This window comes from Dryobates pubescens, chromosome Z (genome assembly GCF_014839835.1).
Source record: "Dryobates pubescens isolate bDryPub1 chromosome Z, bDryPub1.pri, whole genome shotgun sequence".
Classification (NCBI taxonomy): Eukaryota; Metazoa; Chordata; class Aves; order Piciformes; family Picidae; genus Dryobates; species Dryobates pubescens.
In genome coordinates, this window is record NC_071657.1 from 42,639,796 (window position 1) to 42,653,297 (window position 13,502).

General features: G+C 48.4%; 1 protein-coding gene and 1 pseudogene across 1 annotated transcript in view; one reads left to right on the forward strand and one right to left on the reverse strand.

The window, feature by feature from the left end:
- The window catches only part of SMC5 (structural maintenance of chromosomes 5), a 74,764-nt gene extending 61,540 nt beyond the window's left edge, over window positions 1-13,224 (forward strand). The window contains exon 24 of the mRNA XM_054177766.1: window positions 12,807-13,224. Within this exon, the coding sequence (XP_054033741.1) occupies window positions 12,807-12,947 (141 nt within the window). The 3' untranslated portion in view covers window positions 12,948-13,224. The remainder of the gene's footprint in view (window positions 1-12,806) is intronic.
- LOC104304622 (transmembrane protein 184B-like) lies at window positions 7,825-9,105 on the reverse strand (annotated as a pseudogene).
- Window positions 13,225-13,502: the final 278 nt, after the last annotated feature.

Below are 13,502 nucleotides of genomic sequence, written 5' to 3' on the forward strand. Positions count from 1 at the left end.
GCAAGTCAACATCCTTCCTAAACTGAGGGGCCCAGAACTGGACACAGTACTCGAGGTGTGGCCTAACCAGTGCAGTGTACAGGGGCAGAATGACCTCCCTGCTCCTGCTGGCCACACTGTTCCTGATGCAGGCCAGGATGCCATTGGCCCTCTTAGCTGCCTGGGCACACTGCAGGCTCATGTTCAGTCTACCGTCAACCAGCACCCCCAGGTCCCTCTCTGCCTGGCTGTTCTCCAGCCACTCTGACCCCAGCCTGTAGCTCTGCATGGGGTTGTTGTGGCCAATGTGCAGAACCCGGCACTTGAATGTGTTAAATCTCATGCTGTTGGACTCTGCCCATCTGTCCAGCCTATTGAGGTCCCTCTGCAGAGCCTCTCTACCCTCCAGCAGATCAACTCCTGCCCCCAGCTTGGTGTTGTCCGCAAATTTACTGATGATGGACTCAGTGCCCTCATCCAGATCATCAATAAAGATGTTAAAGAGCATGGGGCCCAGCACTGATCCCTGGGGCACACCACTAGTGACTGGTTGCCAGCTGGATGTGGCACCATTCACCACCACTCTCTGGGCTCAGCCCTCCAGTCAGTTCCTTACCCATAGCAGTGTGCTCCCATCCAAGCCATGGGCTGACAGCTTGGCCAGGAGTTTGCTATGGGGAACGGTGTCAAAGGCCTTGCTGAGGTCCAGGTAGACTACATCCACAGGCCTCCCCACATCCACCAGGCGGGTCACCTGATCCCAGAAGGAGATCAGGTTGGTCAGGCAGGACCTGCCCTTCCTAAATCTATGCTGGCTGGGCCTGATCCCTTGGCCATCCTCTAAGTGTTGTGTGATTGCACTCAGGATGACCTGTTCCATAATCTTTCCTGGCACTGAGGTCAGGCTGACAGGCCTGTAATTCCCTGGCTCATCCAACTGGCCCTTCTTGTGGATGGGTACCACGTTGGCCAGCTTCCAGTCATCTGGGATCTCTCCAGTGAGCCAGGACTGATTAAAAATGATGGAGAATGGCTTGGCCAGCTCATCTGCCAGCTCTCTCAGCACCCTAGGATGGATCCCATCTGGTCCCATGGACTTGTGGGGGTCCAAGCTGCTGAGGAGAGCTCCGATCACTTGCTCATGGAACGCAGGGAAACTATGCAGCTCCCTGGCTCCTTCTGCCAGCTCTGCAGGCCAGCTGTCTGGTAGACGTTCTTTCCCGCTAGTAAAAATTGAGGTAAAGAAGGTGTTAAGTACCTCTGCCTTTTCCTCATCCTGTGATACAACATTTCCCTCCATGTCAACCAAGGAGTGGAGGTTGTCCCTGCCCTTCCTCTTGCTATTAATATATTTATAGAAGGACTTTTTGTTGTCCTTCACAGCAGAGGCCAGTTTAAGTTCCAAATGTGCTTTTGCCTCCCTAATTTTCTTCCTACATGCCCTAGCAACCTCTTTAAACATTCCATGGGTTGCCTCACCTTTCTTCCAAAGGTGATACACCCTCTTTTTTTCCCCTTAGTTCTATTAAAAGTTCATTACCCAACCAGGGTGGCCGTCTGCCCCGGCGGCTCATCTTCCGGCACATTGGCACAGCCTGCTCCTGCGCCTTCATCAGTTCTTTCGTGAAGCAGGTCCAGCCCTCCTGGACCCCTTCATTTTTAAGGGCTTTATCCCAAGGAACCCTCTGAATTATTTCCTTGAGCATCCTGAAGTCTGCCCTCCGGCAGTCCAGAGTGGAGGTCTTCTTGCTGCCCCTCTTAGCTTGACTCAATACTGAAAATTCAATTATCTCGTGGTCACTGGCCCCTAAACAGCCTCCAACCACCACATCACCCACCAGCCCTTCCCTGTTGGTGAAGAGGAGGTCAAGCATAGCCTCGCCCCTGGTAGGCTCACGCAGCACCTGGGATAAGAAGCTGTCCTCCATGCACTCTAAGAACCTCCTAGACTGTCTCCTCTCTGCTGTGTTGAGATCCCAGCAGATGTCAGGCTGGTTGAAGTCACTCATTAGGACAAGGTCAGGAGATCTTGAGACAGCCTTAAGCTGTCTATAGAATGCTTCGTCAACATCATCTTCCTAGTTGGGTGGTCTATAACATACTCCAACCAGGATGTCTGCCCTGCTGGTCTTCTGTCTAGTTCTTACCCACATTCAACCTGATCGTCCCTAATCTCCAGCTCAATGGCATCTAGTGCCTCCCTGATGTACAGGGCCACCCCTCCACCCCTTCTTCCTTGTCTATCTCTCCTGAAGAGCCTGTAGCCGTCAATTGCAGCGCTCCAGTCATGTGAGCTATCCCACCACGTCTCTGTGATGGCAACTACGTCATAACTTTCCTGCTGCAACAAGGCTTCCAGCTCCTCTTGTTTGTTTCCCATGCTTCGTGCATTGGTGTACATGCACCTCAGCTGGGCTGCTGGTTTGGCCTCTGACCCTAGCTTACTGCCCCCAGACTCTTGCCTGAGGGGACTAGTTTCAGCCCCTTCCCCCTTCGAAACTAGTTTAAAGCCCTGTTGATGAGAGCTGCCAGTTCCCTCCCCAGAATCTTTTTCCCTTTGGGGGACAGGCCATTCTCATATACTGTGACCTTTCTCCTTCTCTGGGACAGATATACTCCATCTGTTGCCAGGTGGCCTGGTGCAGTAGAAAGCTTACCAAGATCAAAAAACCCGAAATTCTTTTGGCTGCACCAGCCTCTAAGCCACTTGTTGACTACGCTGCTGTCCTGTTCCTTGTGGTATTCCCTCCTGCAACTAAGGGTATTGAGGAAAAAATTAATTGAGCACCTGACCCCTCAACCAGATCTCCCAGGGCCCTGAAATCATTTTTGATAGCCCTGGGAGTTGTGATTGCAACATCATCATTCCCTATCTGCATAAGTAGCAAAGGATAATAGTCAGAAGGCTGTACCAGCCTGGGCAGCCTTCTGGTAACATCATTAAGTTGGGCTCCAGGGAGACAACAGAGTTCCCTATGAGATGGGTCTGGCCAACAAATGGGGCCCTCCTTTTCCCTCTGAAGTGAATCACCAATAACAATTACTCTCCTCTTTTTTTTGAGGGAGCAGGTCCTGATGCCAGGGGAGGGTTGTTTAACCTTAGTCTGCTTTGCCTTAGGCTGTTTAACCTTAGGGTGTTTACCCTTAGGCTCTTTAGCCTCAGGGAGAACCCCAGATGGAGTGTCCTCTGGCAACAGGACCACCTCACCCTCGATCTCCAGTGCCCCATACCTGTTTTTCAAGAGCAGCGGGGAAGGTGTGGGAAGGCAAGGAGGTTTAACCTTGTGTCTTTTGAGAGGAACCTGTGTCCATTCCCCTCTGCTTTTTGGGTAACCAGCCTCTGCTGTGGGAGCCTGCAAAGCCTGCTTACTCTGGTTCATATCTTTCCCCCTCTGGTTTATCTCTTTCCTCCTCTGGTTCATCTCTTCCCTACATTCCCTTACACTTCTAAGACTAGCAACCTCATCCTTCAGTCTGGCCACCAGATTAAGTAGGTAGTCATTCTGCTCACACCTTAAGCAAGAGTTACCCCTACTACTCTGCATCTCAAGAGTCCGGCTCCAGCACTCTCTACAGCCAGATACCTGGACAGCTACTTGCTTGTGCTCTACCTTAGTCTGTGTTGACACTGACTTTTTTAGGGAGTTTTTGCTACGAGTTACAAACATGATTGTCCCTGACCACAGCACCCACTAAAAAAAAAAAAAAAAAAAAAAAAAAAAAAGTAGCGAAACCATGATAATGCAGGCTTCCCGACGAATAGACCCTTGTGCATGGCAGCAAAGCGAGTTTAAATCAGCCAGGGGTCACGTAGCGATCACGAGCCCCAGCGGCACGAAGAGACGATTCCCGCCGGCCTCGCAGCGTGTTCAGGGGATGTTCGCAGTCCCGGCGGCTCCCTCAGCCCCAACAGGAGAGAATCAGACGATCCCCGGTGGCTGCAGGTCCCGGTGCGGTCCCAATACGGCTTCCTGATGAAAAGACCCCAGAACCAGATCTACTAGCTTCTGCCTCATTGTCTAGTTCAGAGCAACTTTGAGGCTTTTTTGTCCACTCAGGACACTCAGATAATGATACTGGAAAAGGCTACTTCTGCTGACACTGGAAGAACTGGAAGTTTCTGATATTAATGAAGGAAAACTAAGTAATAACAGATTTATGAGTTCAAAAAAAGTCAATAGATGTTCCCAGGAGAATGGTCTGAAGACTTTTCAGTCAAGAATGACCAGCGCTTAATTGTGCTCTTCTGCTAAATAAAGATAACTGATGGCCTAGGCGATGCAGTGACATGGTGAAAGGACTGGTAAATAGTGTGGTGCTCGCCTGCACCTTTAGCAAAGGCTAATGTTATATTCAATTTGATCCAAGATAGGTTGAAGCAGTACACCAGTTACTTGTACTGGTGTACAAGCAATTCAGTAGTGCCCTGTATACTTTCTAAGATACCAGTTCTCCTGCATCCCGTACTTCACTGTATTTGAAAATCTGACTGGTGTATGCTGCTCTTTTCTGTAAGTAGCAGTTCAAGGACCTGAGAGAAGTCAGATGCAGCATTTACCTGACTGAAAGTAGGAGGAAGGTGATGCTTGTTTTCCTTCTGATCTTGCAGTATACATGCCTCCATGCAGTTTGGTTGTTGCCTGTCAATGTTACTTCTGTGTGCTACCTGTCCCCTTTCATCATCTTGTGATTTCTTTCCTTATTGGATCTGCTTTTCTGTGCTCTCTCTTAACAGTGAGAAATAACAGTGGTTTGGATGTTGAAAGAACAGAGATGGCTCTACTAAGTGCAGTGCTTTCAATGTGACTATGTGATTTAAAAATTACATTTATTGTCAAATTAGTAAGAACAGAGAGGAGAGGAGAGAAAATTGAGCAGGTAGAGCTAAACAATAAAAATGAGAAAGCAGATGTGAAATGTTTTAGAGGTTCAAAGAAATAAAAGTCTATTTAACATTATGGTAAGAGGATGGTCAAGGAAAGTGTTGCACCAATATAAAGCAGCAAGAGATAGTGTTGTGAAGAGGTGGCTGAAGGTATTTTATCTTTCTCCTATTTTATTGATCAAGCTGCAAGGTGATCATCACAGTAGTGGCCTACCACAAAGAATTAAGATAGCATTTCATGTAAAGGCTTTAGCTGATGTTTGCATGAGCTGCATCAGACTGTAATTGAAGGACTGTACAGAGCAGGCAGAGGAGAAAACCATACTCTCCTCTTTCAGTGGCTTACCTGCCAGTACCTGAACCTACACTAAATGTCATCATTTACTAGAAAGCACGTATGTGATTGCATACTAGACAGAGTGGCACACTGTCATGGTAAGGATTTTCAGTGTATGTATCCAGTGCATACAGGAAAAACTGTTGCTGTGTTTTTTTCAATAGTTGACACTTTGCTGTATTCTTGAATAAGCTACAAAGAGGAAGGTGTGGAGATTAATATACAGTAGAGTTGAATAGGAAAATTGTATTTTGAGTAGTTATGATTCACTCTCAGAATGAGTAGATGAACTGAATGTGTTCCATAGGAAATGACCTTCAAGATCATTGCGTCATCAACCAGTTCAACCCACCTAAACAACTAAACCATGGCACCAAGCACCCCATAAAGTCCCCTCCTGAACACCTCCAATGATGGTGACTCCACCACCTCCCCAGGCAGCCCATTCTAATGAGCAGCCACTCTCTCTGTATAGAACTTGTTCCTAACATCCAGCCTAAACCTCCCCTGGTGCAGCCTGAGACTGTGTCCTCTTGTTCTGGTACTGGCTTCCTGGGAGAAGAGACCAACCTCTGCCTGACTACAGCCACCGTTCAGGTAGCTGTAGACAGCAATAAGGTCACCCCTGAGTCTCCTCTTCTCCAGGCTAAGCAACCCCAGCTGCCTCAGCCTCTCTTCATAGGGCTTGTGTTCCAAACCCCTCACCAACTTTGTTGCCCTTCTCTGGACTTGTTCCAGCAAGTCAACATCCTTCCTAAACTGAGGGGCCCAGAACTGGACACAGTACTCGAGGTGCGGCCTAACCAGTACAGTGTACAGGGGGAGAATGACCTCCCTGCTCCTGCTGGTCACACTGTTCTTAATGCAGGCCAGGATGCCATTGGCCTTCTTGGCTGCCTGGGCACACTTCAGGTTCATGTTCAGCCTACCATTGAGCAGTACCCCCAGGTCCCTCTCTACCTGGCCTCTCTCCAGCCACTCTGACCCCAGCCTGTAGCACTGCATGGGGTTGTTGTGGCCAATGTGCAGAACCCGGCACTTGGATGTGTTAAATCTCATGCTGTTGGACTCTGCCCATCTGTCCAGCCTGTTGAGGTCCCTCTGCAGAGCCTCTCTACCCTCCAGCAGATCAACTCCTGCCCCCAGCTTGGTGTTGTCCACAAATTTACTGATGATGGACTCAATGCCCTCATCCAGATCATCAATAAAGATGTTAAAGAGCATGGGGCCCAGTACTGATCCCTGGGGCACACCACTAGTGACTGGCTGCCAGCTGGATGTGGCACCATTCACCACCACTCTCTGGGCTCAGCGCTCCAGCCAGTTCCTAACCCAGCACAGAGTGCTCCCATCCAAACCATGGGCTGACAGCTTGGCCAGGAGTTTGCTATGGGGGACGGTGTCAAAGGCCTTGCTGAAGTCCAGGTAGACTACATCCACAGGCCTCCCCACATCCACCAGGCAGGTCACCTGATCATAGAAGGAGATCAGGTTGGTCAGGCAGGACCTACCCTTCCTAAATCCATGCTGGCTGGGCCTGATCCCTTGGCCATCCTGTAAGTGCTGTGGAATGGAATAGAATGGAATAGAATAGAATGGAATAGAATAGAATAGAATAGAATAGAATAGAATAGAATAGAATAGAATAGAATAGAATAGAATAGAATAGAATAGAATAGAATTGAATAGAATTGAATGGAATGGAATGGAATGGACCAGACCAGCTTGGAAGAGACCGTCAAGATCATCATGTCCAATCCATCAACCAATTCAACCCACCTAAACTAAACCATGGCACCAAGCACCCCATCATGTCTTCTCCTGAACACCTTCAACAGACAGACACTCCAGGGAGGCTTCTTGCCACAGGAACAGTGGAGAGATGGGAAGCTCTGGCACCTGGTGATTAGAAAACCCTGCCCTTCTGAGACAGTAATTCCATCCTTGCTGAGCTTCAAAAAGCATCATCTTTGATGAGGAACAGGGGGGATGCAGAGAGCGGAGGAACAGGAGTAAAGCCCTGTCTTATTCCCCCTTGCTTACTCAAGTAGAGGACTACACAACCAGGTGCTTAGGAGGGTGGGGGCAGATGTTCTTAACTAAGCACTCAAGGCAGTGGCTATAGAGTAGACCAATCTCTGATCTGGTCCTCAGGAATACTTATAACTGCATCCTAATCCCATTTTCCAAGGATCACAGAGATGTTAGTACCAGAGAGCTAGGAGAGAAAACTGTGCTTACATCAACCATTCAGGAAGAGGAATACAAAGCAGTCAGGTTGTCCATGTGAGAAAAATAAACCAAAAAAATGTTTAGCCACAACTCCAGGCTCTGGCCAGTCACATTCCACACCAAGCTGGGCAGGCTGGGGAAGCCAGAGCCCCAAACCCAGGAGCTTTGTGTCAATTCATTCCAGTCAATTGCCGCTGTAGGGAATGGGCTGGAGAATGGAGTCCTGGCCATCCCCCCACCTCCATGCTGCTCATCATGTCCACACACACCAAAGCTCCTGGCAGCGCTCACCTCTGCACTCTACAAGTGATATGACCTGCGTGGTTCCGCTTCAATAAATTAAGAGCAAGGAGAAAAGGAAAACAACAGCCTGTGCTGGCAGCTGTGCCGCCTAGAACTCGTTGGAGCTCAGCAGCAGAGTCTTCTTGTTGTCCCAGGCCCCTGAGCAGCTGTGGGAGCACGAGATAACGTGGCTGCTGTTGCGCCAGGGCGGGCCCTGCTCCAGCGTCAACTGCTGTGTGTACTGCTGGTAGGCCGTCGAGAAGTTGTGGATTGCATCTTGGACAATGTCGTGGAGATCCATGGTCTTCTTGAGGCTGCTGGAGATGCTCTTCATGGGAGCGCAGCGGCCTTGGGCATCAAGTCTCTTGTCCACATACACCTTGTATGTGAAGCCGTGGTGCAGGGCGATGGCTGCAAAGAACATCTGCACACAGATGATGAAGTCCTGATAGCCAGCAGCTACGGTGCCTTCATCCACAGACACGTTGGCAGAGTGGATTTTGGGGATGGCACCACACTTTTCCAGGACGGCCAACAGCATTCCTTGCCAGAAGGACAGGAAGATTAGAGACTGCACCATGAAGAACTTGAGGACTGGGCTATAGGGACTGAGCAGCTCCCATGTTGCGAAGTAGAAAAGGAAGAGGGCATAGAGTGCCAGGCTGACAGATGTTGTAAATGATCATCACATAGAGGTGGTTACATCAGTCACCATCCTGGTACTTGCCAAAGACCTGAAGGATGACTGTGCTGATTGCCATGAGGGGCTTCACCACACAGAACTGCAGGGTAGCCTGTTTGCAGAACCTCAGGAATCCAATCGAATAAGTCTTTCCTCACAGGCAGCAAGTCCCATATACACAGCTGGACTCGGTTGTTTTCCCTCTGATCTCAGACATGATGAAGCTTTCCCCTCCCAAGTACTCATAGCAGAGGCTCAGAAAGTTGTATATTACAAAGGCTTCGTAGCAGTCCCTCACTGTGCCAAAGTAAACATAGTACTGGTCATTGGTGAAGAACAGGAGGGTGAGCCATGAGTCAAAGGCGTAAATGGGCACAATGAAGAGGATCCGAACAATGTAGCGCTGCTCGTTTGGGCAGCTATAGCAGCGAAGATGCATGTAGATCTGATGGCAGGTGATGAGCAAAGCTGTCCACACAAGGAAACCTGAGATGGTCTGAGCAGCAGTGGGAATGAGGAATACTGGCTCTCCACAGCTGTGGGGCTGCCACCCTCTGGTATCCAGGAAAAGTTGGGAGCCACAGCTGGAGGGGTGGCAGTTAACCCCAACCTGGGGGCTGCAGTGATGTCAGTCATCACTATCGTGCTTTTTGGTGTGAGGTTCCAGTTGCAATTGCTAGAGAGCCACCCACGAGCCAAGACCTCCAGGCGGGCAGGGCTCAGCTCAGCTCGGCCCAGCCCGTTAGGGTGAGGAGGGGTCGGGTTGGGCCCTGCCCTGCTGCCCCGTGGGCGCTGGCACTCAAGATGACCTGTTCTGTAGTCTTGCCTGGCACTGAGGTCAGGCTGACAGGTCTATAATTCCCTGGCTCATCCAACCAGCCCTTCTTGTGGATGGGCACCACATTTGCCAGCTTCCAGTCATCTAGGACATCTCCAGTGAGCCAGGACTGTTGAAAAATGATGGAGAGTGGTTTGGCCAGCTCATCTGCCAGCTCTCTCAGCACCCTAGGATGGATCCCATCCAGTCCTATGGACTTGTTTGGATCCAAGTGGCTAAGCAGGTCTCTAACTTCTTCATGGATCACAGGGCAACTATACTGCTTCCTGACTCCATCTGGCAGCTCTGGAGGCCAGTTGTCCTGCAATTGAGGCAAAGACGGTGTTAAGTACCTCTGCCTTTCCTTTATCTTTAGTTACTATGTTCCCCTCCATGTCCACCAAGTAGTGGAGGTTGTCCTTGACCCTCCTCTTGCCATTAATATATTTGTAGAAGGATTTTTTGTTGTCCTTCACAGCAGAGGCCAGTCTAAGCTCCAGATGGGCCTTTGCCTCTCTAGTTTTTTTCCTGCATGACCTATCAACATCCTTAAACATTCCATGGGTTACCTCTCCTTCTTTCCAAAGATGATACACCCTCTTTTTTTCCCTTAATTCACTCAGAAGTTCATTGCCCATCCAGGCTGGCCGTCTGCCCTGGCAGCTCATCTTCCGGCACATTGGCACAGCCTGTTCCTGTGCTTTCAAGAGGTCTTTCTTGAAGTAGGTCCAGGTCTCCTGGACCCCTTTGTTTTTAACAGCTGTTTCCAAAGGTGCCTTCTGAGTTAGTTCCTTCAGTAACCTGAAGTGCACCCTCTGGAAGTCCAGAGTGGAGGTTTTGTTGCTGCCCCTCTTAGCTTGACTGCATATTGAAAACTCAATTATTTCATAGTCACTGGATGCCAGACAGCTTCCAACCACCACATCTCCCACCAGCCCTTCCCTATTGGTAAAAAGAAGGTCAAGCAAAGCCTCACCTTTGGTAGGCTTACACATCAGCTTGGATAAGAAGCTGTCCTCCATACACTCTTAAGAACCTCCTGGGACTGCCTCCTCTCTGCTGTGTTAAGGTCCCAGCAGATATCAGGCAGGTTAAAGTCGCCCATGAGAACAAGGTCTGGTGATCTTGAGACAGCCTCTACTGCCTATAGAATAATTCATCAACTTCTTCATCCTGGTTGGATGAACAGACTCCAACCAGGATGTCAGCCTTATTGGTCTTCCCTCTAATTTTCACCCACAGGCACTCAACCTGATCCTCCTTGATCTCTAGTTCCATGGCATTGAGTGCCTTCCTGATGTACAGGGTCACCCCTCCACCCCTTCTCCCTCCTCTGTCTCTCCTGAAGAGCCTGTAGATATCAATGACAGTGCTCCAGTCATGTGAGTCATCCCACCATGTTTCTGTGATGGCAACTACATCATAACTTTCCTGCTGTGACAAGGCTTCCAGCTCCTCTTGTTTGTTACCTGTGCTTCATGCATTAGTGTACATGCAGTTAAGCTGGGCTGCTGGTTTCACCCCTGACTCCAGCTTACCACCATCAGACTCCTGTCTGGGGGGATTGGTTTCAGCCCCTTCCCCCTTTGAGTCTAAGCCCTGTCAGTGAGTCCTGCCAAATCCCTTCCTAGACCCCTGTTGTAGTGATGGTTTAGCCCACCAACATCAACAAAAAGCTCAGCTGAACTGAGCTGGAGAACCGACTGAAGCTGTATTTTACAAGCAATAATGGAATGCAATGAATTTATACAAACTATACAGTGTTTATTATACAAGAATTTACAAATAGGAAACAACTCAGAAATCCCCCTTGGAGGAGGATTCCACCTTGGGTTCCCCCCAGGCTTTCTCCCTCCCATCTCTCTCTAGTTAATTAGAAGAAAATGGGAAAAGGAGAAAAATATTAGGGGAATTTCAGTTAGCTCAAAGTTTTGTTAAGAAGTTAGTTTTGCTTATCTGAAACATTTGCTAGATAAAAGGCCTCCCCCTCTGTCCAAAGGCAACATGCAGGCCAAGAGAAAGACAGAAGCCAGAGTGAGAACAGAATGTAAGATCGTAAAACTACATCCCACTTATCTACCAATGAAATTCCTTCAGAATTATCTTCCTTTTGTTTTCCTTTTTACAATCATTCAGCTAGAGAATTTTGCAGCTATCCTTTCTTAAAGGCACAGCCTAAACTGTTGCAGGCTGTTTTGCTAATTAGGCAGCACCTTGGATGATGTGTCTTCTGTCTTCTCATTGACCTCACCCTCTGCTTCCAGTGCCCCGTATTTGTTTTGCAAGGGCAGCTGGGAAGGTGAGGGGAGCTGTCCGGGTTTTACTTTGCATCTCCTATGAGGGACCTGTGTCCATTTCCCACTGCATCTTGGGTCACCTCCCTCTTCTAGAGGAGCCTGCAGAGCCTGGTTCCTCAGATCCAACTCCCTTTCACATTCCTTTACAGTCCTAAGTCTAGCAACTTCTTCCTTCACTTCAGCTGCTAGATTAAGCAGATAATTGAGCTGCTCACACCTGATGCAGGTATTTTCTCCATTGCCCTCCATTTCAGGTGCCAGGCTCCATCCCTCTCTGCAGCCAGTTGCCTGCACACCTGCCTGCTTATGTTTGACCTCAGTCTGGGTCAACACAGATCTTTTGAAAACAGCTTTGCACTTAGTTACTACCATCCCTGGCCCTGGCCATGTGACCTAACTGGAGAACAATTCAGGAACGAGCCCACTCAGCTCCTCCCTCCCTCTGGTGAAAAAACGTGCCATGGCACGTGCTGCTAGCTGCAATTGAGCCAGAAGACAGCAGCTCTCTTGCCAAACGGCATCGCGTGGCTCAGCTCTCCTGCACTGACATTTGTCCTGGCTGATGTCACCCTCTCGAGCAGGCATGTGAGAGACGACCCTGCCGGTCCTCGCTGTCTGCCGAGGTCCTCCTGCCCCAAAAAGCCCCAAAAAGAAACTAAAAAGGAGTATCTCTCAGCTCAGGTATGCCAGTCCTGGTGCTGGTCCCGAGCAGCTCTCTTGCAAGCTGTATAGCTTGCATGACATCTTTCAGCCTGCTGCACTTGTGCCTTGCAAGATTTGGACTATGGTAAGTGTCCAGCTTTGGATGTTACACCTCAGAGAAGTAGTGCAGTGTCTGGCGTTAGTGCAGAAGACAGCAGTGCAACTTCCAAGAAGCTTTGAAAATGCTGAGTTTCCACTAATAGCAAATGCTTAACTTGGAGGAACACGAGCTGAGGAGTGTTGCAGTAAATGTGCCCAGGTAAATCTACCTCCTGCCTTGCCCTGCCAAGAAAAGGAAAAATAGCCACTGTTCTCTGACCATTGAGAATATGGAAAGAAAAAACCCTCATGTGTAGCAAGAAGGTAAAGATTGCATACAAAGGCTTATTGTAGTAAGAATAGTGTAGCGTGAAAATCACCTGAACGATGACTGGGGACTCTTTGTGGGTTTCCAGGAACAAATAGACATCATCTGTCGTGCCGTATTGACCGCTTGAGGTCTAAGGCTTTACGCAGACTTCCTTCATGTTTTTACATAATAGGGAGTATCCCTTCTTACTATTTTGACTTTGGGTTTTTTTGTTTTCCACCAGCTCCTGCGAAATCTCACTTACAACGACAAGATGACAGTGTTATTTGTCTACAGTGGACCTTTTATGTTGCAGACAGACAAATGGAACTTAAAGGCGTTCTGTAAGCGGCGGCGGCGGCTCGGAAGGATGGATGAACAGTAATGAATGTGAATATAAATGAACATGTGTGTGTGTAATGGGGTTTGTAGGCATCTTTGGAAAGTATGTTTTCAAGACTTCCGAAATTGTGAGAGATGAGAGCCTGTAAGAAAATGGGTGAGCTGCTAAAACTGGTGTAAAGATGTTGCATGTCTGAAGTTCATGACTGGTCAGATCTTTCATAGTGGCCTCTTTCTTCAAGAACCTGGTTTTTCTCAATAGTGCTTTTAAATATAAAGAAAGTTTCTTGTATTTTGTTGGGGTTTTGTACCAGTAACACAGTGTCTATGTTGTAATTAAATAATTCTGTTTTGTTTGGTTGGTTTTTTTTTGTCCCCAAAATCTGGAATTTGGTTTTGATAAATAGTTTCCCTACCACAGCTGTGGATGTTCTCCATACTTTTTGTATTCAAATGGCAGCTTTTTGAATTAATTGATGCATAGGAAGAGAATGGCTTGTAAGTAGCCTTGCACTGGAAATTAATAGGAAGAATATGCTATTGTTGGACTAAAATATTTTATTATTATTACTTATTGCTTTTGAGCTAATGGTCCATT